The following is a 26,668-nucleotide window of genomic DNA, read 5'->3' on the forward strand; positions in this document are numbered from 1 at the left end:
AGGTGAAATCATAGAGTCAGATAATCAATATGTATAGTTGGAGAATGAAAATATACCAATCGATAATGATAATGTCAAGATTGAAAATTTAGAGAATGAAAATTTAGAGATTGAAATTTTACCAGTTCATAATATAAATTGCATGATTGACCATGTCAAAAATGACAATGCATAGGAATGTTACATATCTCCTAATTATAATCGACATGAAGGTTCTAGAACACCAAAATGGATAATTGAAATTAATGAAACAATTATTACCAATTTGGAAGGGAAAAAATTAGAAATAACCATTCGGTTATGGGCTTCAAGACTATATAAGATGTTTTTCGACAACAAGATAGTGGTGGAGCAATGTCAACTTTTTATGCACCTATTAAAGATGCAAAAGACGAGACCTATGCTTAACAAATTGAAGATTCATGTCAATAAAAAATTGGAAAGAAATGTCATTATTGTGAAGAATCTTTTCCAGTGCTCTCAATAGCATTGGGAAAAATAGTAGAGAGAAGGATAAGAAAACTACTTGAAGGGTTATTACAACTTCTTTAGTAAGTCATCATTTAAGAAAAGGAAGATATATTAGACAAACTTGTATTGACTTGAACATAAATTGTACTACTTTGAGAAGAGCACTTAGTAGATGAGAGAGAATTGATGATCCTCTTCAAAATGAAACATGGGCTTTTGGTGGAAGACTTCCACGTTTTGATAAGAAGCTATTCGATGATGTGAAGGAAGAAATTACACAGATTTGGCACTCTAACTCAAAAGTATTACCCAATGCTAAAGACATGTTAAAGTTGAAAATTGGCATTAGAGACCGCATGCCACATTCTAAACATTATTTAGAGGTAAGTCAAACTATGTTGTTCAAACAATTTAGATAGACTCATCCAAGATTGCATATATCACAAAGGGCTTTTGAATTTTTGAAACCATTTTATTGTGTGCCACTTAAAATTTGAAATACATGTTGCAAATATCATGTCGAGTTTTCTATGCACTATGAACTATTATGCTCCATCCGTTCTACGTTGCATAGTAAAGAAATATTGGAGAATTGTGGTGCTAGTGGTCTTCCAAAATCATTAAGAGACTTGCTAAATCAATTTTTATGTCGTAGAGTTGATGATTGTTTCTCTTATAGAAATGCTTGCTTAAATGAAAAGTGTTCAGAATGTGGTGGCTTATCCAAGTTTGACACGTGTTTCCATGCATGGTGCGAACAAGATCTTGGGAAGACAATAGTAAAAAAAATGATATATAAAACGGTGAAATACACATTGAAAAGTGGAGGTGAGGGCTCTAGATGTGAATTGGTTGCAAAAGAAATCAGTGTGGCTAGTTTTATTTTAGATCTCAAGACAAATCTTTTCTACAAGAATGCAAGACATGGTCACAGGTCTCAATGGTTGGATCAACAATTTGGAATGTATAAGGAGACTTTTCTCATTGGCACTATTATATCGGTTGTTGACTTTGCTGAGAATTACACATTGCAGTCTCAAAATGAGACACAATCTCAGTATTACAACTCCATTTAGATTGCTATTTTTGTCCACATAACATATAGACATGCCCCTGATAGTGCAGAAGATAATCAGAAGATTATTAAAGAGTTCCATTTTTATATGAGTGATGATAGATCTCACTCTCACAAGTTTATGCAACATTGTTTTGAGAATTATTTTGATTTCTTACAAGAGCATGACATTGTTATGAACGAACATATCATTTGGTCAGATAATTGCATAGGTCAATTTAAGAATGCTCACATGTTTTATTGGTTGTGTAGAATGCACGTAGAGAGGGGGGTGTCTCATATTTGGAGTTTTTTTGAGTTCGACCATGGTAAAGGTGAACATGATGGAGTAGGGGCATGTGTGAAAAGAGCTCTAGTTAAGGAGCAATTGAAGATTTCAGGAGCAGAGCTTCTTGATGCTCGTAGCATTGTTGATTGGTGTAGTTCAACATTATCATAGGGGGGGACTCTTGATTCAGTAGAATGCAGGTTCTTTTGGTTGGTTGAGGAAGGATGCATAGGTGATAGATCAGATTGTGCTATAGTGAGAGACTCATAAAAAATGCATTCATTTCAAAGCTTTGATTCTAGTACATGGACCATTTGGACACGACAAGTAGCTTTTGTCCTAGTTTTTTTTAGTGTGATTGGGATCACTGTGAGTTGAGTGAGTGGGTGGACACATGGGATCCACATTATCTTACTCTATTGTCTATCATACCCTCTATCAGAAATAATTACATGGGAAGTTCACTTGAGCATAACCATCTATCAGATCTTCTTTAGCCAGGACATGTCTTTGCATTGCTTGCACCATAGGGGAATGATGAGAAATCAGATTATTAGTTAGCACGTTGTGTAGGAGCTAAACAAAAGCTTGCACAACCGATCACAAATGATGATAGACTCACTTATCCTATTGGTTCAGTGGTTGTTGCTGGAACATGGCTGTAGACATACATGCTTAGAAGGAATAGAATTCCTACATTCGAAGACTATCAAAAGCACAAAACAATTCTCATATATTCGCATCTTATTATAGCAACAAATGTGAAGTTGTTGAAGCATCAAGGAAGACCAAAAGTAAATGAACTTTTTACTATTACTAATGTTGATCATGAAGCCCTATTGGAGACCCTAAAACAAAGAGAGGACCCTACTAGAACACTCCACTAGGTATATTTACTTATTATGTTATTTTGTTCATAATGATTCAGTGAACTGATGATTATCTTGTTTAATACAATAAGTTACTAATATTTTTTATGATATTGGAATGTAGATACATCATGACGAGTAGCCATGCATGAAGATAAAAACCTAAATAAGGAGCAAAATGAAGAAAAATCTATTCTATTTTTGACACTACAATTTTGACACTACTATTTTTGACACTACGGTTTTTGGTAGTTGTGTATTGATGTAATAATGATAAAACACTTGAGATATTGTAAATGTAAATTTGTTAATTTAATGTAAGAAACAAAGATGATTTTACTTAATGCAATTTATGTGAAGGGACCTAAAAAATGATGATTTTAATACATACTAACACCAAACTTTCACAGTGCCCAATGCCAAAAACTTGAGAGGTAAAAAATAATGTTTTTACTTAATATGAACCCTAGTAACACCCTTATTCCATCCACGAAGAGCCTCCATTGTTCGCGGCCACCCTGTATTAAAGAGTCTCCAAGGTGCTCTAAGTGCATGTCGAGGTCGATCTTCCGAGTGTCATAACTCGGAGTTCGTGAGGGCTCTCGATGAAACATTGAATGCTACAGGACGGTCATGCTAAGGCATAAAATAACCTATCTTATTTTCAAGAGATCACATTCCATTTGGATTTGGGACAACGATCTTGCTCGATGCCAAAACTCGCAGTGTACTTCAGTTGATAGGTGCATCATAGCGTAACTTTGAAACCACTAATCTTGGCATCAAATCATTAGTGCCATTAGCTCCAGATGGGTGGGTGAACCATAATGACACCCTTGTTTCAATCGCGAAGAGCCTCCATCATTCACGGCCACCCTGTACCAAAGTCTCTAAGGTGTTCTAAGTATGTTCTGAGGTTGATCTTCTGAAGGTTGTAACTCGGAGCTCATGAGGGCTATTGATGAAACGTCAAATGCTACAGGATGGTCATGCCAAGGCTTAAAATAACATATCTCATTTTTGAGAGATCACATTCCAGTTGGATTCAGCACAATGATCTCGCTCGATGCCAAAAATCGTAGTGTGCCTTAGTTCATAGATGCATCACAACGTAACTTTGAAACCACTAATCCTGGCATTGAATCATCAGTGCCATTAGCTCCGAATGGGCCGGTGAACCCTAGTGACACCCTTGTTTTGGCCATAGAGAGCCTTCATTGTTCGCGGCCACCCCATACCGAAGAATCTCAAGGTGCTCTAATTGCATTTTGAAGTTGATCTTCTGAGGGTCGTAACTCGGAGCTTGTGAGGGCTATAGATGAAATGTCAAATGCTACAAGATGGTTATGCTGAGGCCTAAAATAACCTATCTCATTTTTTAGAGATCACATTCCATTTGGATTCGGCACAGCGATCTCATTCGATGCCAAAACTTACAGTGTGCCTCAGTTCATAGTTGCATCACAGTGTAACTTTGAAATTGCTAATCTGGGCATCGAATTGTCACTGCCATTAGCTCCAAATGGTTGGGTGAACCCTAGTGACACCCTTGTTTTGGCCGTGGAGAGCCTCCATCATTCATGGTCACCTCATACTGAAGAGTCTCCAAAGTGCTCTAAGTGAGTCTCAAGGTCAATCTTCCGAGGGTCGTAACTTAGAGCTCGTGGGGGCTATTGATGAAACGTCAAATGCTATAGGATGGTCATGCCATGGCCTAAAATATCCTATCTCATTTTTGAGAGATCACATTTCGTTTGGATTTGGCACAATGATCTTGCTCAATGCCAAAACTCGTAGTTTGCCTTAGTTCATAGGTACATTACAACATAACTTTGAAACTACTGATCTTGGCATTGAATCGTTAGTGCCCTTAGCTCTGGATGGACGGGTGAACCCTAGTGACACTTTTGTTCTGACCATGGAGAGCCTCCATCATTCGTGGCCACCCCATACCGAAGAGTCTCCAAGGTGCTCTAAGTGTGTTTCGAGGTTGATCTTCTGAGGGTCATAACTCGGAGCTCGTGGGGGCTATTGATGAAACGTTGAATGCTATAGGACAATCATACCGAGGCCTAAAATAACCTATCTTATTTTTGAGAGATCACATTCCATTTGGATTCAGCCCAAGGATCTCACTCGATGCCAAAACTTGCAGTGTGTCTTAGTTTATAGGTGCATCATAGCGTAACTTTGAAATTGTTGATCTTGGCATCAAACCATCAATGCCATTAGATTCAGATGGGTGAGTGAACCCTCGTGACATCCTTGTTCCAGCTGTAGAGAGCCTCCATCATTCGTGGCCACCCCGTACCAAAGAGTCTCCAAGGTGCTCTAAGTGCATTTCGAGGTTGATCTTCCAAGGGTTGTAATTGGGAGCTCGTGAGGGCTATTGATGAAACGCCGAATGCTATAGGACGGTCATGCTAAGGCCTAAAATATCCTATCTCATTTTCGAGAAATCACATTCCGTTTGGATTCGACATAGCAATCTTGCTCGATTCCAAAAATCGTAGTGTGCCTTAGTTCATTGGTGCATCACAATGTAACTTTGAAACTGCTAATCTTGGCATTGAATTGTTAGTGCTATTAGCTCCGAATGGGTGGGTGAACCGTAGTGACACCCTTGTTCCAATTGCGGAGTGTCTCCATCATTTGTGACCACCCTGTACTGAAGAGTCTTCAAAGTGCTCTAAGTGCATTTTGAGGTCGCTCTTCCAAGGGTCATAACTCGGAGCTTGTGGGGACTATAGCTGAAATGTCGAATGCTATAGGACGGTTATGCTAAGGCCTACAATAACCTATCTCTTTTCCAAGGTGCTTTAAGTGCATTTGGGCGGGTGAACCATAGTGACATCTTAAGGCATTATAGAGATTATTTCAAATTAAAAATATACGATAACATTTCAAATTAAACATTGTATCAAAATTTGATAATAAAAGTTGTTAAAATGTTATTCACAAATTATTGCATTTGAATCGAATATAAAAAACATGATCAAAATGAATGATATTCCATAAACATGAACAATACACATGATTTACGATAAATTGAACAATACTACACTAAATTAATATGTATATCAGTGTGCACATAAATGACAAAAATATATATCAAAATACATGTATCCATAGACAAATTATACAAATATAAATCAAATTTCATGTATCCATAGAAAAATTATGCAAATATATATCAAAATGCATAGATCCATAGACAAAATGTGGCTGATCATGCCATTGGAATGTGTATAGTATCAATGTTTTTGTATACAATGTGGCATATGCCATCTCAAAATGTCTCATGGCGCATCCTATGACAACTATACTATCCTATGCTGCTGGTGGCTGATTAAAAAGCAGCCTCTTCGCTACACTGGATGGATTGGATGCCTCCTACGTAAACAAAAAAGGAAAACCCAAAGTTAGACTACTAAATTTAGATGATTCTATGTATCTAACATTGAATTACTCAAATGCATAATTATTTTATTTTTTTAATGAAGATTTATAGTATTAAACTTTCATCATAAATACCTCTCTCGTCGACCTCCTGCGCCAGTTAGGAGTCCTCTCATATGTCCTTGGCAATATTTGAACCTCATTGATTGTGGTTTGTGTATGTTGAAGTATGTTTTTCAGATGAATCTATAACTTAAACTATAACATTATAATTCATAGCATGCTAAATTTATATCATATAATCAAGAATTCAAACTACAACTTACCTGTGTCGACTCCTCTTTGGATATAATGACCGCGTCAGCAAAGATACAAAACTCTGGCATTCAACCTCCTATGCACTAGGTGTTTTCTATGACATACAGAATACTAGTTGTTAATATCACAGAAATCAGTTTTGAATTTAATTATGAAAATAAAGAAAATAAAAAATAAATGATACTTATACATACGATGGGGCTTTCATTGCGAATGAAAACGCTAGAGGGTTTGCAACATGGAATCTGCCTAGACTCGTCACCAGTAGCCACGCCCTATACAATAAAGAATGTAATTAAATTTTATTACCACAAACATTTTACAAGAATGCATCGATATTTAATCACTTCAAAAGCACCTAATTACCTTTCCCTTGTCAATGGGTTGTGCCTCATCCACCACACTTTCCCCCCCATTAATAGGTGATACCTACAAGAGAAAAGAAAGATTAGAAACCATATATGCTTCAATATCAAATAGAAAAAACAATGAGAACACAACATAATGTATCGTAGATGTCTCAAGCCAAATGAAATAGCCGAGGCGTGACATTATCAACCTGTCTAAGCTTCTCCTTAGTCATCAACTAAACATGAATGAAGATCACATACATGTATAAGTCAGTATGAGTTAAAAATTAAAATTACTATAATATAAAGATTAACTTTAAATCATATATGTCGTAACAAAAAAATGTATAGATGTACTGACACAAAAGGACTCCATGCCTTTGCATGCCCCTACTCTCTCACGTCAAAGTGTGTAGCCTCTATACGCGCATCTGGTGTATCCTCCTCAAATACAAACTGATACTCAGAAAGATCACCTATGGGACCCAGAAAAATATTCTTGCACATTATGCAAGTATGGGGCACACAAACATGTAATGAGCTCACCGATGATGAACTTGCACTAGCATCATGAACACGGGGAGGCAACACTGACCTAGCTTAGGATATCAGTAGGCTACTCAGTCTATGGATGACTAATAATCTAAGAGCTAGCCTCTACAATGATATCGGGATGCTACACTTGAGGAGGGGGGGAGACATCAGTAAGGGAGACAATAGTGTCAACTTTCTTCCATTGGGCAAAGGGTCTATCCTGAGGAGCTCCTCCTCCTACACCCATGTTGGGCTTCGTGCTCCAATAGTTCACCTTGAGGCCCAACACAAATTCGGCATACAATTTTCTAATGAAATAAAATGGCACCTCTAAATTGTTGTGTGAAGGGATGTCAAAAACCATCCACCAACAATCGCACGCATAGCCTCATTTGTGCACCATTTAATTGATACTTTGGGCATTGTGTGTTCTACTTGTTTACCGATTTTTGGGTCCGCAAAAAGGCTATCCATATCATCTTAGTTATATTTAGGGCGGCAACCTCATCATAGTCCAACCCATCATCAAACATGGCATGCATTTGGTCACACCAGTGAAGAGCATTTTGTTCATTGGTAAGTATTTCAATATTATCCACTATGGTGTTTAATGTGGAAACATGGGAGCCAATGTGAGTATAGTGTTATATGTGGTTTGCAAAACCCTCAGTTTGGTGAGATTTTCAAATATCAAATCTTCAATTCGAGGAGGGTTTTGAGTGGGTAGGAGATCGCTTGGTGGATGGTTACGAGGAACATTGTTTTTTGCCTCAGTATCATCATTTGGGTCAGCCATACCTATTAATTTGCAAAACATAATTTATATTAAAAAAGCCTAAATTTCAACAATTTCTATTAAAAAAACCTAATTTTTAACAAATTCAATAAAAAATAACTAATTTATAACAATATTCATTCAAAACATTTAAAAAACAAAAAAAAACTTACCCTTATCGTATACCTGTTCCGAAATCCGATACCCACATGGAGGTCAACACTCAAACCCAAAACAACGCAATGTAAAAAGAGCTCTCTAGATTTTTTTCTTTTCTTTTCTTAAAATCTATGTTATAGGTTTCAGGTATCGGATACTCGATTACCGATCAGATACCCGAAAAGGCTTGGTCATAACTTTTTAGCTTTGGTATCAGGATGGGTGGAAAAACGTCAGAGCAGATTTTGAAATGCTTTTAGACATTTTCAAACTCAATTTTTTCACATCGCCACTTTTTGGCACACCATGATCCTGAACATACCCTATTAATAGTAAGATCTGTACAAGAGAACCCAAAAGTACAAAAAATGCCAATGTAGAACAGGGTAACAACAAAACCACTAAGAGACCAAAACACCATATTGAGGGAAACCAAAAATTACAGTAAGAGAAATAAGCTAATAGTAGATAAGAAAGAGGATCACCCAACCAACCATGATGAACGATATTGCCGTATCTAGGACAAGAAGCCCTAAAACAGAGAAGGACAAAACAAACCCAAAAAAGGCCTCCACCCAGATAAAGGAGGGCTATACTTTCTTAACTTTCTTCTAGCACACCATGATAATATCTATAGCTTTATCCAAGTTGTCTACTTTAGATCCTGGCGGAAACATGTATGCTAATCGCTCTTTACTTGATTTTAACATATTTGGCAATGTGAACTCTAGTTTGTCGAGATCATCAAAAGCTACCCTTGGTTCAATGTAGGCCTCAAATGTCAGGAGGAAATGATATAGCCACTTCTTGCTCTGGTCTTCTATGATTCCCCTCCAATGTAGCAGAAAATTGATACTTGCTTCTGTATTAGGCCAAATTGAGTAGAATTGGATATTATCCTAGATGTATAAAGATGGTCTCCTAGTGACAATGGCTAACCCTAGGTTGTTCGGAGGATAAGCCATACACACTTCAGGTAGCATTATCCAAGCCTTCCAACCAAGTGGGGTCGAATATGTCATAACAAAGCCGAATGATCTCCCAACTCCCTATATTAGCCCTAGCTAGACAACCTATGAAGGAGCCAATAACAAAGCTATTAGTACACTAGGTGAAATCATAATTGAAGGCCTTCTCACCTAAAGCCCGACTAAGAGCAAACCTGGACATATCATCTATCGGGTTTTAAATCCTGTTCCATCTCTCAGGCTTAACAGACCCCTGAAGTGCCATGGTTCTAACCTCCAGCGTGTGATACAGTGGATAGCCGACTCCATAGAGACTCCAAATTAAAGCTAATACTAGACAGAATACACTAAGACGACTGAAAGAAACCGCTTAAAGACCAAAATAAATAGACTACACAAGCCAAGGAAGGATCTAGAACGAGCAAAATATGTCACCCAAGAGGTAATCATAACCTGATGAGCTAAAAGCCTTGAAAAGGCATGGTTACAACCTCCTTGGCTAAATTATTCTTACATGATCGGAATTGGGAAACTCCTAAAATTGAATATCTGTCTCAATACTTAAAATAAGGATAGGGATAAAAGTGAGAAAATGGAAAAAGGCCCAAAAGTTAGGAAAAGGGGGAAGACACTAAACCCCAAGAGACAAGTCTAGGATGAGCTAGGACAATTCTGAGGCTTGGAGAATAAAATACTCACCTTGAACTGCTCTATTTGCTAAAATATCTGCTTTAACTCTCTGTTTGCTAAAATATCTACTTCTTTATTACCTTCTTAATATATTTGTTGAAACCTAGTTTCTTCACACTGGTCAATTAAGCTTTAGAACATTTGCAAGTTTTGAGTTCATCACCCAATTTGGAGATTTATATTTTCTAATGACATTAATAATAATTTGGAAGTCTCCTTCTATGATTATTCTTTTTATTCCGTTGTGATTGCCCTCTTAAATATTTATTCTGTGATCTATTTAAACATTGAAATACGATCCAATTGCCGCAGCCTCCAAACCGAGTTAGAAAATATTCTTAGCGAAAAATAATGAGATTGGAGCTCTTATACATTTAGTGAACTATGTTATCTATCAATGCAACCCTTTTCCATTACTAGTCAGTAAAGTCACCATTGTTGTATGACTTTTTCTAATATTAACAATGATGTAATTAGTTTCATTTTTATGTATTTTACTATTGGGTTATGTATTGTATGTTTTCATTCATTGAAGTAGGATGGATGTACAATTAGTATATAAATTATAATCATCATTTGCTAATTTTAATTAATTTACTAATAACATTAACTATAATTATCATTATTTATTATTAACATTAACTTTGATAATGCATGTTTTCATTCATTCTCCAAGTTTACAGATCCAATCCTACTTGGGGTCAGAGATCTTGATCCCTACCCTATCTTGGGATAGATAGCCATTGGCTGGATTTATACAAGGACCTCCCTTGACTTATAGTATTAGGATTTGAGTATAGTTTTTTCATATAATTATAAATATTAAATTTATGTATCTTGAGTAAAAGCATCAATAATGGACACGAGTTTCAAGATTTTAACACACCTTTTAAAGTATAAAAAAGTATAAAGATATGTATAATATGCAGAGTGTGATTTATCTTTAATAATATAGTTGATTGTTACTGTTTTATTACGGGACTCGCCGAGTCATGCCAGGACTTTGCGAGTCCGAGGTAGAGTCCATGTTTCCGAGGCAATCTGCCTCTGGACTCGGACTCGGCTGAGTCTTGGCAAAGTCCACATGGACTCGTCGAGTCCAAGGACTCTTTTTTTTTTTTTTTAATTTTTAAATTTTTTTTAAAAATTTAAAAAGATAGAGATTTCCGGAAGATGTTTTTTACAATGTATATGAATTCTGAAAATGATGTGGCATGTCAAGAATCTATTAAGGATTGAATCTTGAATCTTAAATCTTCAACTTTATATTATGTTATTCAATTTTCTCCTTCAAAAGTTCATTATTATACTTGTATGATTTTTCGAGTCCTTGCCGAGTCCGGTCGCCAAGTCCGAGTCCGAGTCCAAGCCGGATTTTGACTTTTCGAGTCAGAGGCGAGTCCGAGTCCCGTAACACTGGAACTTCTTATCTTTATCTCTTGTGGAGTTTCCTTTTTATCTTCTAGGGGAGAGGATCCAGTACTTGAACACCCTAACTTCACGCTTACCAAAACTCTACGTAAAAAATTTAAATTGCTCTCAGTTTTTTTACAACAGCTTATTTGGCGAGTCATTTATTTATAACTAAGGTTTCAAGTCCACGTCACCCATTATGATGCCACATCAGCATGCTTTTTGCCAAGTTGTCCAAAACAGCCCAAAAAAAAAGTGAGACCAATGGTCGTGCATAAAGGGTACCCATAATTAAACAGCTGATGTGGCATCATATTAGTGGTTAATTTCTATAACTAAGGGTACATTTTATTCAATTTTGGGTAGTTAGCATTGTACTAACAACTTTAAAGTCACAGTATTGGTACAATGTTGTCAAAAAAATTAGACATTAAGTCAATAAATGTAGGTATTAAGTGAACAACTCCTATCACAACTATTTGAACGCGTTCAAGTACCGGGTCCTCTCCCCTACTATTCTCTTCCACATAATTACTATCCAACATATATTATAACTCTCGTTCATTTATCCTCTGCAATATGGGAGAGGACCCGGTACTTAAACGCATTCCAATAGTTGGGATAGGAGTTGTTCACTTAATACCTACACTTATTGACTTAATGTACATTTTTTTTGACAACATTGTACCAATACTTGTGACTTTAAAGTTATCAGTACAATGCTAACTACCTAAAATTGAATAAAATGTACCCTTAGTTATAAAAATTAACCAATGATATGATGCCACATCAGCCGTTCAACTATTGGTAGCCTTTATGCACAACCATTGGTCTCACTTTTTTTTTTTGAGTTGTTTTGGACAACTTGGCAAAATGCATGCTGATGTGGCATCATAATGGGTGATGTGGACTTGAAACCTTAGTTATTAGTTATAAATAGACGACTCGCCAAGTAGGCTACTATAAAAAACTGAAAGCGATTTGAAATTTTTACATAAGATTTTGATAAGTGCGAAGTTAGGGTGTTCAAGTGCTTGGTCCTCTCCCCTACACAACTTCATGAATATTAATCTTATAGGGGAGAGGATCTAGTACTTGAATGCGTTCCAGTAGTTGTGATAGGAGTTGTTCACTTAATACCTACACTTATTGACTTAATGTCTAATTTTTTTTTGACAGCATTGTACCAATACTTGTGACTTTGAAGTTGTTAGTACAATGCTAACTACCCAAAATTGAATAAAATGTACCCTTAGTTATAAAAATTAACCAATGATATGATGCCAGATCAGCTGTTCAACTATGAGCACCCTTTATGCACGACCATTGGTCTCACTTTTTTTGGGGCTGTTTTGGACAACTTGGCAAAAAGCATGCTGATGTGGCATCATAATGGGTGACGTGGACTTGAAACTTTAGTTATAAATACACGACTCACCAAGTAAGCCGCTGTAAAAAACTGAGAGCGATTTGAAATTTTTATGTAGGGTTTCGATAAGCACAAAGTTAAGGTGTTCAAGTACTGGGTCCTCTCCCCTATAATCCTTCTACGTGTCTACATGTATCTCTGTTGGGCGACAAAACTAACACGTTCTTATCGTAGTGGTTTGTGGTTTGTGTGTACATGTATCACTGTTGGGTGAGAAAACTAACGTCAAAATGATCTAGCACACATACTAGTTTTATCTCTTATGCCGCTACTTTCCGATACGCTGATTGTACCTTACTATTCCCATAGACCTTACTGTCTTGTCTTCTACCTTACTATTCCCATAGACCTTACTGTCTTGTCTTCTTGTTGTGATCGCCCATTTTGCAATCACCTTAAACATGGAAATACGATCCAATTGCCTCAGCCTCCAGATCGACTTAGAAAATATTCCTAGCGAAAAATAACGAGATTAAACACTTAATAATGTTACCTATCAATGCCACCCTTTTCCATTACTGGTCGGTAAAGTCACTGATTGTTGTACAACCTTTTCTAATATTAACAATGACGTATATTAGTTTCATTTATATGTATCTTATTATTTGGTTATGATGATGTATGTTTTCCTTCATTGAAGTAGGATGCCTCTAGAATCAAGTATATAATTTATAATTATCATTTGCTAATTTTAGTTAAAAAGAAAAGTAGCAATTAATGTGAAGAGTTTGATAGTGTGTACCTTTTTTTAATCATTTACCTTGGCAATAGCTCCAACTCTTTAACTCCTTAGCATCTATGACAAGGTGTTTTTGACACAGTCATCAAGATCTAATTCCTCATATATTGCTGGCCTACAAAATTATAAATTCAAAAATATAAATATAGAAATGGAAATAAGTAACCCCTAATTTCTGATATATTGCTGGCTTTAACTCCTTAGCATCTATGACAAGGTGTTTTTGACCCAGTCATCAAGATCTAATTCCTGATATATTGCTGGCCTACAAAATTATAAATTCAAAAATATAAATATAGAAATGGAAATAAGTAACCCCTAATTTCTGATATATTGCTGGCCTACAAATATATAGAAAGGAAAAGAAGTAACCCCTGCTGAAAATTATCAAAATAGACCAGTTCTCAAATGTCTATTTTTTATTTTATTTTATCACTGTCGTTCATCAAAATTGAAAATACCCCTCTAAATTTTCAAAATGGAATGGCCTACAAATATATAGAAATTGAAAGAAGTAACCCCTGCTGAAACATATCAAAATAGATCAATTTTCAAATGTCTATTTTTTTTGTTATTGTCGTTCATCAAAATTGAAAAGACCCCTCTAAATTTTCGAAAGCTTTTCAGGAAAATGCCAGCATTATTTATCGCTCAATCGTAATAAGAGAAATCTGATTTTTGGTATGTAAGCTTCCATCCGTTTCAAAGATACGGGCAAATCTTTGAAAACCCTCTTATATAAATATAGCTCGGACAAATGTATCAGATTTTTTAGCAATGGGTTCAACAAAGTGTCAAATTTATTAGATTTTTAGCATGTTCTCAATGGGTTCACCAAAATGTATTAGCGAAAATACATGAACCCAAAATGTATGCATCGGAAATACATGCAAGAGTGGCCAATTTTGGATGTCTACAAGAGTCAATGTTAAAGAAGAATTACTAAATACATAAGAGTGGCCAATTTTGGATGTCTACAAGAGTCAGTGTTAAAGAAGAATTACTAAATTAATGGAACAATAATTAGTGAATAATGTGAGCTGGAAAGAGTGGTTAGCTTTTGGTGTCCACCCATTAGAATGCACCTAGACCATAGGCAGAGGCGCAAATACTATGACAGATAGTTTTGATTTTGGTGTGCCTGTTGCTTCAGAATTGCTGCCATAGTAGATGTCTAGATAACAAACCTTCTTGAGGTGATCAACGACGATAATTTTCAAAATAATAACTTAAACCATTAATTAACATGTCGGATAATAAACACGTTTTTCATGTTTAAGAGTAGAGATGGTCTTAACTGGTAACCTGCAGTTTCCAGAAGAGAAATGGGCATTAAAGTGAACTTTTTATATTTGTTCTTTATCTTTTCAAAACAGTGTGTTCATCTTTTGCATGATTTATGCAATGTGTAAAACCACTTTCCGTGCCTATTAATGTCCAAGGGTTGGATAAAAGATTCACTATTGTATTTGTGAACAGTTGAGGTTAAACTTTAATGCAATAGACAAGAATTTGAAAAAGGAAATTGGACATTAATTTGGACTTTTTATGTTTTCTTACCATCTTTCAAAACATTGAGTTTATCTCTTGCATGATTTATGCAATGTATAAACCAATTTAGTGTATAAAAGATTCACTATTGTATTTGTGAACGGGTGAATTTTAAGAATTTTACCATGTTGTTTCTTCGGACCTGTTAGTGGGATAATGTGTAATGAGTTTTGCTCTGCACTGCTTCCTTTGAAGAGGTCTATTACGGTTTTTTTGTCTTACACGAGAATTAATGAGTTACCAACTTTGATTGCAAGGTAACATAGCACACGTAATGGCATTGGCTTAACAATTATACCAGAGTTCACCTTGTATTTTCCGAATTGTTTGAAATATGATTAGCCATTGTCAGTATATTTTTCATTTTTAATGGTATATTTTTCATGTTTAATAGTGATAATGAGGTAACTAGTAGTCGCATTTTCAGAAAAATAAATATATTTTTCATGTTTAATAGAATATAATGAGGTAACTAGTAGTCGCATTTTCAGAAAAATAAATTAGACTCTTGTATTTTTCCTATTTTCTCTTATATTTTATCATTCGATTATTTTTACCACGATTTATGCAATCTGTAAAACCCACATACACAAAAAGTTAAGAGATCATTATTGTATTTGTCAATGCTTGAGTTTTATCCAATAGATACGAGTTGTCTTTTACCTCTGACGATTTTCCTAGGTGAGGCATTGTGTAATGTGTTTTTTCGCTTTCTGCTAATTATGTAATTTGCAGTAGATTGTATATGCACTACTTTTCAACAGGTTTATTATTGTGAAAGAAAAAATATTATTGTGAACGAAAAAAGTATTTTTTCTTTGATATGTTTTTAACTTTTTACCTTATGTATAATGTTTATTGGACCATTGGTTATGCATGTGTTTATCTTATTTACAATGTTAATTGGACCACTGGTTATGCAGGTGCAAAAAAGAGGGTTGTAAGGTCCTTTGTTAAAAAGGATTGGAGGTTCGGTCACTACAAAGCAGATGGTTTAAAAGATCCTTTGAGTCGCACCATTAGATTTTTATGTCCAAGGCTCCGTACATAGCATTTGAAAGACAAAAGAAGCCTTAGAAAAAGTCCTTATAACTGAAAATGTATATTCTTACAGAAAGAAAAACGTATATAAGCTTCCCAAGGACTATTAATCCAATGTACAAAATCTATTTATGTACTGCTAATCTATAGTTTAGAAGTCAAACAAGCTTGTTGCCCGAAACAATATGATCTCTTCAATATTAAGATTGAATCAAATGTATATAGCAAAGGTGTGTCTTACAAGTAATATCATTATTTGAACAACGACAAGGATGTCCAATGAGAATACATTGACCTTGGTGTTTTCTTTCCTTGTAGCTCCATTCCATCAGGAATTAGTTTAGCACTCATGGGTGTGTCCAGCTACAATGTTCTGCTGAATTTTAAAATTCTTGTTGTTGTATCATAGTAAGATGATGGTTTTTTTTCTAATGTTACGCAATGTGACATAGAAAGAACTCAACTTCCACGTGTACAAGATTCATCAACTAAGGGCAGGTCCCCATGCAGCTACTAAACTTATTTTGGCTAGCAGTCGCAGTTCAAACTTTTTAGGAGGAAAGTACAAGATTCATCAACTAAGGGCACGTCCCCATGCAGCTACTAAACTTATTTTGGCTAGCAGTTGCAGTTCAAACTTTTTAGGAGGAAATTGTGGAGATAGCTTGTGCTGTTTATTTTTTAGCAGCCCTCATAAATAGAATGCTTGAATTATATTATTGATAATAAACTTTAAAATTGAAACTTGAGAGAAAAAATAGGAAGAAAAATAAGAGGGAAATCAATTTGTGGTGTCGTATCATTTTTTTGCTATTTTTTCTACTAATGCAAGTGGAACTTCTCCTTCTAAGCATCTGCTGCTTATTTCAGCCCCCTTTTTGTCCAGCTTATTTTTCATTTTTAAGCCGTAGCTACTCCATGAAAATAGGAAAAGGCTCTAATTTATGGAACACTCCCATAGCCTAAAATTAAGCAGAAGCCGCATGGGGGCACGAGGTAAAGTTCGGTTTTGGCTATGGAGCGGCCAAAATACACCTGCATAACCAATTTATTTTTAAATTAATTTATAGAAGTGCATTTTGGCCCCTGCATAGATAGTGACGTAAAATTAAGGAAAGTAAGCCATACATTTATTTTAGTTACTTCTGTCGTTACATTGGTAATGGGGGGTGGTCTGTTAATCATGCCACATTTAACATTTAATGATGCACTAAAAATGTTGCATTTGTTAGATCCCCTCACATTTTGAACGTTGAATGTTGTATTTGTTTGATCCCCACACATTTTGGACCTTTTAATGTCTTTCACATGTATGGAAAGAAAATCATAAGTTTGTTTTGTAGGCAAGAATCTTGGGATCATATATATAATTGAAAGAAGCGGTTTAACGTCTTTCACATGTATGGAAAGAAAATCATAAATTTGATTTTTAGGCGAGAATCTTGGGATCATATATACAATTGAACGAAGTAGTTACAAGAATGAAAACTATCAATCGAAAATTGATAGTAAAACAAACAATAATTACAAAACTTTCAACTCAACGAGCAAAGCACTAAGAGAATGATTCAAAAGCATTGTTCTATAAATTGAACAATTTTGTTGTGACAAAAATTGTTATTTAATTGAAATTGTAACATTCCTTCTTAAAATCATTGAAGTTGATCCTTGGCTTTTATATTCTCCTTGTGTAAGACTATAGAGCGGCGAAAACATTAAAATTACTTGAAGAAAGATATTAAAAATATTTAAGCCTTAAAAAAAGTGTTGAGGAACATTTAGTCAATAATTTGTATAATAGAATTAGCCATGATTTAGTCCTTTATATATGCTTTTAAAATAACTTGAATAATAGATTGTTGATTCTATTATACAAAATGAGCTGTAGTTGTTGAAAATAATTATTCAATTGTATATTGTCATTGATGCTACACAAATGTTGATTCTATTATACAAAATGAAGTGTGCTTAGGCTTCCGCAACAGAGGTAGTTGGTGAAAACAATTATTCAGTTATATATTGTCATTGATGTTACACAAATGTCAAGCTTTAACCGACCATAGTGTTAACCAAGCTCAATTGGGCAGTAAAGGAGATTCCAATACCGACCGAGCATAAGTTAATGTTAACTATGTTTGGTCAATCAGTGAAGAGAAGTTAGTATCAATTGAGTTTGGTCAGTCAATGAAGAGAGTTAGTATTAACCAACTTTGGTCAGTCATCAAAGAAAGTTCTATATTAACCGAGTGATCAGTTTAGTGTTAGCCGACTATCAACAGATTACTTTTGTTAATTAATTGGTTAATACAAGCTGACTAAATGGATGTTAAATGTTTGTATGGAAGGGTATTCGAGCCGACTTGACATTGAATATATATATATATATATATATATATATATATATATATATATATATATATATATATATATATATATATATATGGGAGAGGACTCAGTACTTGAATGCGTTCTAATAGTTGGGATAGGAGTTGTTCACTTAATACTTACTCTTATTGACTTAATGTCCAATTTCTTTGACAACATTGTACCAATACTTGTGACTTTAAAGTTGTTAGTACAATGCTAACTACCTAAAATTGAATAAGATGTACTCTTAATTATAAAAATTAACCAATGATATGATGCCACATCAGTTGTTCAACTATGAATACCCTTTATGCACGACTATTGGTCTCACTTTTTTTTTGGGCTATTTTGGACAACTTGGCAAAATGCATGCCGTGTGGCATCATAATGGGTGATGTGGACTTGAAACCTTAGTTATAAATAGACAACTCACCAAGTAAGCTGTTGTAAAAAATTGAAAGCGATTTGAAATTTTTACGTAGAATTTTGATAAGTGCGAAGTGAGGGTGTTCAAGTACTGAGTCCTCTCCCCTATGTGTGTGTGTGTGTGTGTTGGCAATATGGCTAGGTAAGATGAGTTAGGGTTGTCATTTATGGCAACATATATTTCAAGATGTAAGGACAATATATACTACTAATGATTCTACAATCAGAGATAGAAAATTGTATAGTTTTAGACAATTTTACTAGCAATGCAGAGATTGTTTTTGTATAGCAAAATCTATAGAGATATTTATCACATGAGAAGTTAAGGGAAGGTATATCAGAGTGTTATGATGACGTAGCTAACTGCCCAAGTCAGTATAGACAATACAAACAAACTTACAGGCTAAACACCAGTAACGACAATGTGCACATCAGAACATAGTACAATAGGAAAGGAGGTATAAAGTGCTAAGGAATTATTTTGGTCACAAAATAATTACTTATGTTCGTAGGGGTCCGACATCCTAGATGTTTACCCTAAGTCAGTGTAACGTGTGTTTACATCAAGCCGACTAAACAATAGTTTGGTGAAAAGAAATGGTATAAGTAAAGAGATACTTTATGTGAAGTATGTGAGATGTGCAATATGTGATATATCTATGAATGCGAAGTTTATGATATACATGCGAACTATCTATATGACATGAAGTTATATGAGAGATCTTTGAAGTGAATTTTGATGTCAGATCAAGCTATGTGAAGTAAGACAGTCAATGATTAAGAGGTTTTTCTATCTATCTCTTTTGTATAAAGGCACTATATTGTATAAATTTCATGTTAGGGCAGTGGGCTCTTCTTGCATACAATTGTACTTGTAATAGCAACTCCTAACAAGGTTGAGGCTTCTAACATGGCCTAGTCATCTAACAAGAACCAAGGCACTATATGTAATTCATTGACTTCTAATAGGGTAAATATCCTTAACATGATTCTTTTGTTTAGTGGATCACTTTGTGGGTACCATCCCCACCAAATTTTTCCCTTGGCCAAGTTTTCCCTAATTAGCAAATAATGGTGTTATGAGTTCTCTTTGTGTATGGTTTTTTTTTTTTTTCAAAATTATTGATTTACTTTTATATGCATATTGCAAAATAATTAATAATATTCAATTGTGGGAGCACAATTACTCCCCACAATTACTCAAAAGAGGCTTAACAACTTGAGTAAGTTCCCTATGGATATGGAACAATTAAAGTAAAATCTTGAAGAAGTCCTTAAGCAAATTGATTTTCTTACAGAAGAAAGAGACAACCTAAAAGAAAGGTATGAAGATGCAAAAGATTACATTGGTAAACTAAAAGATAAGATTAACTATCTAAAAACTAGAAAGGAATCAAAGGAGCAGACTAATGACAGTGATGAGATAGTAACCCTTAAGAAAGAAAATGAGATCTTGAAACACGAGTTGAAAATTGTTGAACTTAAGTTGAGTTTGAAAAATGGTGACATCAAGATTGAATTAGATCTAAAATCTGAGGATGTGGACCTAAGATCCCATCTGACTCAAGTAACCTCTGAATTATATTCTATTAGAATAGAGCATGCATAATTGGAAAATAACAATACCATTGTGAAAAAGGAGAGTTAACTTAGGCTATGCAATAGTTAGAAAAAATTTATTCCAGTAGTGAGAAAATTGATGAACAACTATTTTTTCCAGAGATCTTATGATGAGACATGTCTTGGATATCTTACTGTAGAGAAATCAACCAAGAAAACTAAAGTTAGGAAAGAACCATATCCAGTTGTTGATAATCCTAAGCCAAAAGAAAATGATCAAAATAGGATTGAACCAAGCATATCAACAGAAATCTCTAAAGAAGTTGAGCAAGTTGATCTATTTGAGAAATATGATGAACCAAAGAAAACAAAGCAAGTTGAATCACCTAAGGAGGCTAGACATGAATTCAAAGGTAGATGTGTCATATGCAATGAAGTGGGTCATATGAAGAGAGATTGCACAGGTGAGTCTTTTAAACCTATCACTAATTTCTATTGTTATAATTGTCATGGTTATGGACATAAAACAGTTATAGATTGTAAGAAACCTAAGTTTGATAGTAATAATAGAAATAGTAGAATGTTTACAGATACTAACCTTGCAAGTAATGAAAGGAGATCACAAAGAAGATCTAATGATGGAGAAAGACCTAATGGAGGAGGGAACCCGATTGTATGTTACAAATGTAACAAACTTAGACACATTGCAAGGAATTGCAAAGCACTAGATAATTAGAATAGAATCAATCAAAGACAAAATGCACCTGTATGTCAATTATGCAATAACTTTGGACACAAAATGAGATTTTGTAGAATAGATAGAAGAAATTTCAATAGGAATCCTAACTAGAGAAGGAACTGTAATTGGGAGGGTGAATCAGTTATCCAAAGTCCAGATGTACAAAGAAAACTTTTCAATGCTTAATAGACCCATATCCATAAAAGCTTATCATGCATGCATCCATTAGATCATACAATACTTAAACTTTGTAGAAATGTAAACATGAAACACCATAAGAACATTCACATAATTTGACACAAGGATTTTATGTGAAAAACCAATTTGGGAAAAACCACCAGTAACATGCTACCAATTCTCACTCTTCTAAAGTGATGCCCTATGAAAGGCCAACCCTATTAAAGGTTACAATCCACGCCGTTAAATGTGACCCAGTTAAAAGATTTCAATCACTCTATTAAGAGTGAGCCTTGTTAGAGGACTTTAGACCATTCCATTAGAATGTCACCCGATTAAAGGATTTACAAATGAGTGTTAGGTCAACCTTAATCTAAAGGATTTACCCTAGACTGATACAATAATTAGAAAATAATAGTAAGACTTGATTAGATAAAAAATTGCAACTCACTTGCAAATTATAGATTTATGTTTTAGTCCTCCATTTTGCTTGGCTTTCATATTCTTCAACTCTAATAAGTTGTTCACCCTTCAAATGTTCATACTCTTAAGTCTTCTTTCTTTGCATGCCAACTGCAGTCACCTCTATTTAGCCACTGAATAAAGCAATACCCTAACTCCTTGTCTTCCTTGGGTTCTTGCACATGACATCCTTTGCTTTTTACTAGCTATCTCTATAAATAGAGAATTCAAATCTTTTATCACTTAACCGTAATCATCCATTTTAGGGTTAGGTAGGATTAGGTAGGATTCAATGAATCTATAAATTTTTCCATTTGTTTCCTTTAGAAACTTCTTCTACAATCTTCCTTGTATTCGCCTCAAAATGGTTTTCCTTGAATTCTGTGCCACCAACTCGTCATAATTATCTTCCACACACTTCACATAATTCAAGAAAATAAATTAGTCACATTAGATTCATCAAATCTTTGATTTAACATTGTTTGTTGTCACTCGACATCTATATTATTCTGTCACTTGGCCCAACACTAGTTCACTTAGCAAACACTAAAGTTTACTGATCCTTGGCACCAACTAAACTTTACTCAGAATATACTAACAATCACTCGGCTTACTCTATTTTTCATCTTTTCTCAGTAGCACTTTTTTTTTGCTTGGCTTCTATTGATTTCTGCTTGACTTGCACTAATTGCTCGGCAAGGTTTGATAGATAGTTTTCTTACTTGATCTTCTTCCAATCTTAACTTGAGTAATCTTTCATTTCAGACTTTAAGTATATAAACAACACACTATAGTATCAATGTCTTACTTGGTCTTAGTTTTTATTTTACATACCAAATAACTCAACCTTTCTCTAGGTGTTATTGTTATCTCTTCTTTTCAAATCATCTTCATCAATCAACTAAATGATAGCTTTCAGACCAATAAACAATTGTCTCACCAACAGGAAATTCTCTCACCAGTAGGTAGCAGGTTTGACATCATTGACAAAATAATGATTGTTGTATTACAGGTTTTTCTCTTCAAAAAAATCTCATATCAACAGGAATAATAATAGAAATGATAGAAGAAATGATAATGATAGCACCAACAGTTAGAAGGAAGCACTCAAGGAGCATGTTGAAGAATCAAGGAAGTAATTGTGAAAGCAAATGATCTAGAAAGTTCACATATAGTTCTAGAACAACAATCTTTTCATGCACCTGAAGGAAGAATGAAATTAGCCATAGTGTGTGTTTCATCTTATTTGAATTAACTACCTTTTATAAAAAAATAGAGCGCAAGTCATTTGGTGATCAAATGAATGAAAATGAAGTCAAACAAGTTTACTAGTTAAGAGAGTAATAGTTTCATGAATTTTGGTAGATACACAATTAATGTGAAGTTTGATTTGAAGATTTAAAGGATACGAATAGGAATTTAAGTATCATTCAATTGTGTGAAGAATTAAGGAGCAATTTAGAGTGAATTGATAGTGAGTAAATACAAATTTGTAAGTGTTCATTGTGCAAAGCCGAAATTTCCCTAGTTTCGTGAAATTCATGTATTTTGAAAAGTTTCCAAAATATTTGAACCAGTTAAAATGGTGAATCCTACTATTTGCAATGTAAGTAAGAGGCCTAGATATGTATTCAAGAAGCATCAATTCATTTCCCAAGTGGATGATCCCTTAGGAGCATTTTCACAAGTTCCAAAAAATGTTCTTCATGTAGAAGATATCAGGTCATATATCCATTGTAAATTGTAACGCCCCGCCAAGGGATCCAAAAGAATTAACCTAAAGTTTCACTAAGTTTGCTAAACATTTTTTTTTTTTTTTAAGTAAGAAAGTATGACATACACATCAAACAAATAGTAGCGGAAGCAATAACATGTAATCATCGACAAACATACATTGCAAGTTACATTTCTTAAAGATCCCATGACGTTGAGTCACGTTTAAATTTAATTAATTCTAAGTCTAACAACTAACACATACATATAAAAGAATAATCAGAAACTCCAATGTCCATAATATACATTTGTTCCGAATGCTCCTTGGCAAATTAATTCGGAATGCTCATTCATCCACTGTACATGTCACAGGGTATGAAAGGCTTAAAAGAATATACATATGTAAAGATCAAGATACAACATCCTCAAATCCATGATACAAAGTACAGTAAAAATATATGAAACTATTCACCATACATGATACATCCATACATCCATAATGATAAAACATCTATCATAAAATCTAACCATCCATCATACTAATCCAAGAACATAGTGTAGGTAAATGTCAATCACGAAATCTCCAGCCACGGTGACCACGGAACGGATCTCAATGGTAAGAGTAAAAGCACTACCACCCGACCGCGTGGAACCTAAATGGTCCACTCCCACCGCGCTGAGGAGATAGTCTCAAGTCCCAAATAGGATAACAAAACCTATAATCATAAATACTCTCTAAGTCCAGGAAATCCTATAAGTATGCTAACTCAAGGGTTCCTAAAAAGACCGACATCTAAATCCCAGAGGTACCACAAGACACGTAGGAAACCTAATATGCAAGCGGGAAAGTGTCATCGCAAAAGTCATGTAGAAGTTACCCGAGCAATCCCTTAGGAATCCCGGGTCCCTACTGATCCTGCGGCCACTAGTATCCTCTCGTACTGACGAGGCATACTATGGTATGCAAGGTCGTAACCAAGCGTCCTCTCTACCCCATCCTAGTCTGTACTAGCACTCATGGCATGGGAGAGAACATACAATTATTTTGTTAGGTTCATTTTCTCTCATTTAGTGTAAATGTTTTCACTTATTAAAAACGACTTACAATGGGTTTCTCTAGGCAGCCTCTTAGGGCTCCGACCCCCATTGCAAGCCACTTCCCGACTCTACACATAGATAACCTACCCTAGCTCATGAACTCATAAATCAAAGAATCATAATAAAACCATCTCAGTCCTATGCGAGCAACTGAAAATATCATAAAAAGATAATCCACAAAATATATCAGTTCTTCATGAGCAATAGATAACATCAAATAGTAATCAAGTAATCACGACAGTTCTCTATCAGCAACTGAAGGCATCAATGATAAGTCACAAAATCCAATGGTTCTCTAATGAGCAACTAGAAAGTAATACAAGTATAACTGATCGAGACTCAGAAATGGTTATCAAATATAACTGATCGAGACTCAAAAATGGTTAAGTTAGGTATTCTCAAATACATACATCTCAGCTTCACACAAGGAACTGGAAAGCAATCACAAATAGTAAACACAATCATGTCGTAGAGCACTTCATCACATTACCATGGTCAGGTTAAGAAAGATCGAGACCAAATTATCAAGACATCACATTCACAAACCCCGAGCCTCTGGTAACAACCTGAACTGGTCAACGCTAAACCAACCCCAAAACATTCAAAGTACAAAGACAACATCAAAGTCTCAGAGATTGGATCTGAAAGTATATTATTTAAGTTAAGGTAAGGTTTGTGATTTAGTTTAATGTCGAATTCAAGTAACAAAGTTTTCACAACTACCCTTTTTCGAATAACCCATTTCTATAATAACTTTCATTAAATCAATATCCAAATTTATAATTTAGTCAAATAAAATTCATTATTAATTAACTTAATTAAACTAATTTTAATTAAATTAATCAATATTCATTTGATCTAATTACTATTTTTAATCTATCCATTAATTGTTAAATTATTAATTTTTTTAACTAAAATTATCAATAATTTAATATTTACCATTTATGTGAAATACATTTAATATTTATTATTTAGGTATTAATAAAATAAAACTTTTATTAAATAAAAATATATAATAATTTTATTTAAAAATTTTAATTAATAATAAAAATCGTTCTTTGTAAATAAAATATATTAAAAAAATAAATGAATTTACAACTATACATATATATTTTATTTTATTTTTTAAAAATAATAAAAAAAAAACACTTTACAATATTCAACCGCCAGCTTAAATAAGCCGACGGCCTGCCGCAGACCTGCGGACGCAGGGCCTGCGGCAGCAGGTACGTCGTACCTGCTGTCGCAGTACCTGCGACGCAGGTCTGTCGGCTGAGCCGACCGTGGGGGGTGGGCACGGGGTAATTCCCTCCCCCCCCCACAAACTTATAAAAATATTATTATATTTAATTTTATTTTATTTTATATATATATTTTTTTTTTAAAAAAAACACAATCAATATTATATATAAACATTTTTTTTTAAACTATATATATATATATTAAAATAATTAATTAATCTTTCTTTCTTTCTTTTTTTTTTTTAAAAATATATATATAAATATATGCCTTGAAAGATTGTTTCCTCCTCTATCTTGATATAGAAAATATAGTCATTCATCCAAACGTTAATCTAGAATCTCGGTATTAAATTCAACCCTTCCCATTTAAATCTCATGTTGGAAGAAGTTTATAAACAAGTAACTGATAAATACCAATTTCGTAATGTTTAAGTATTCTTCACAAGGAATTTCAGATTTACAAACCCCAGACACGAAGAAGACAGGAAAGGATAATTGCGTATTAAATCGATAATCGAAAACACCAGACCCTACCTGATTCTGATGCTATTATGCAATCTCCAGGAACTGTGAAAGAATTCGCTCCTCTCAATAATCTTCCTCTGGAAAACTTTCTTGGTATCAGCTTTCTGAAATTCGCTTCCAAAATTGTCTCTCAAAAATTCTCGTCCAACTTCGTATATCAAAAATGAACCCCCAAAGTTGTGATAAGCAAATTCTCCTCAATTCGGGGCACTAATTGTGCGTTTACCCGAGAAGACTCTTTGCACAACTCAGTTAACTCAAATTAACTTTTTATTATCTTTTCTAATTCTTTTGCATTCAACTTTCATGCA

General features: G+C 34.4%; 1 protein-coding gene across 2 annotated transcripts in view; it reads left to right on the plus strand.

Moving 5' to 3' along the window:
• Window positions 1-16,366, plus strand: part of LOC149544773 (galactolipid galactosyltransferase SFR2, chloroplastic-like) — a 116,832-nt gene extending 100,466 nt beyond the window's left edge. For both annotated transcript variants that reach the window (XM_089795350.1, XM_089795351.1), the window contains exon 12: window positions 15,932-16,366. In XM_089795350.1, the coding sequence (XP_089651476.1) occupies window positions 15,932-16,059 (128 nt within the window). In that variant the 3' untranslated portion in view covers window positions 16,060-16,366. The remainder of the gene's footprint in view (window positions 1-15,931) is intronic.
• The last annotated feature ends 10,302 nt before the right edge of the window (window positions 16,367-26,668 follow it).

The sequence above is a fragment of the Cupressus sempervirens genome, chromosome 8 (assembly GCF_028749045.1).
Source record: "Cupressus sempervirens isolate cs-2001-9-10 chromosome 8, ASM2874904v1, whole genome shotgun sequence".
NCBI lineage: Eukaryota > Viridiplantae > Streptophyta > Pinopsida > Cupressales > Cupressaceae > Cupressus > Cupressus sempervirens.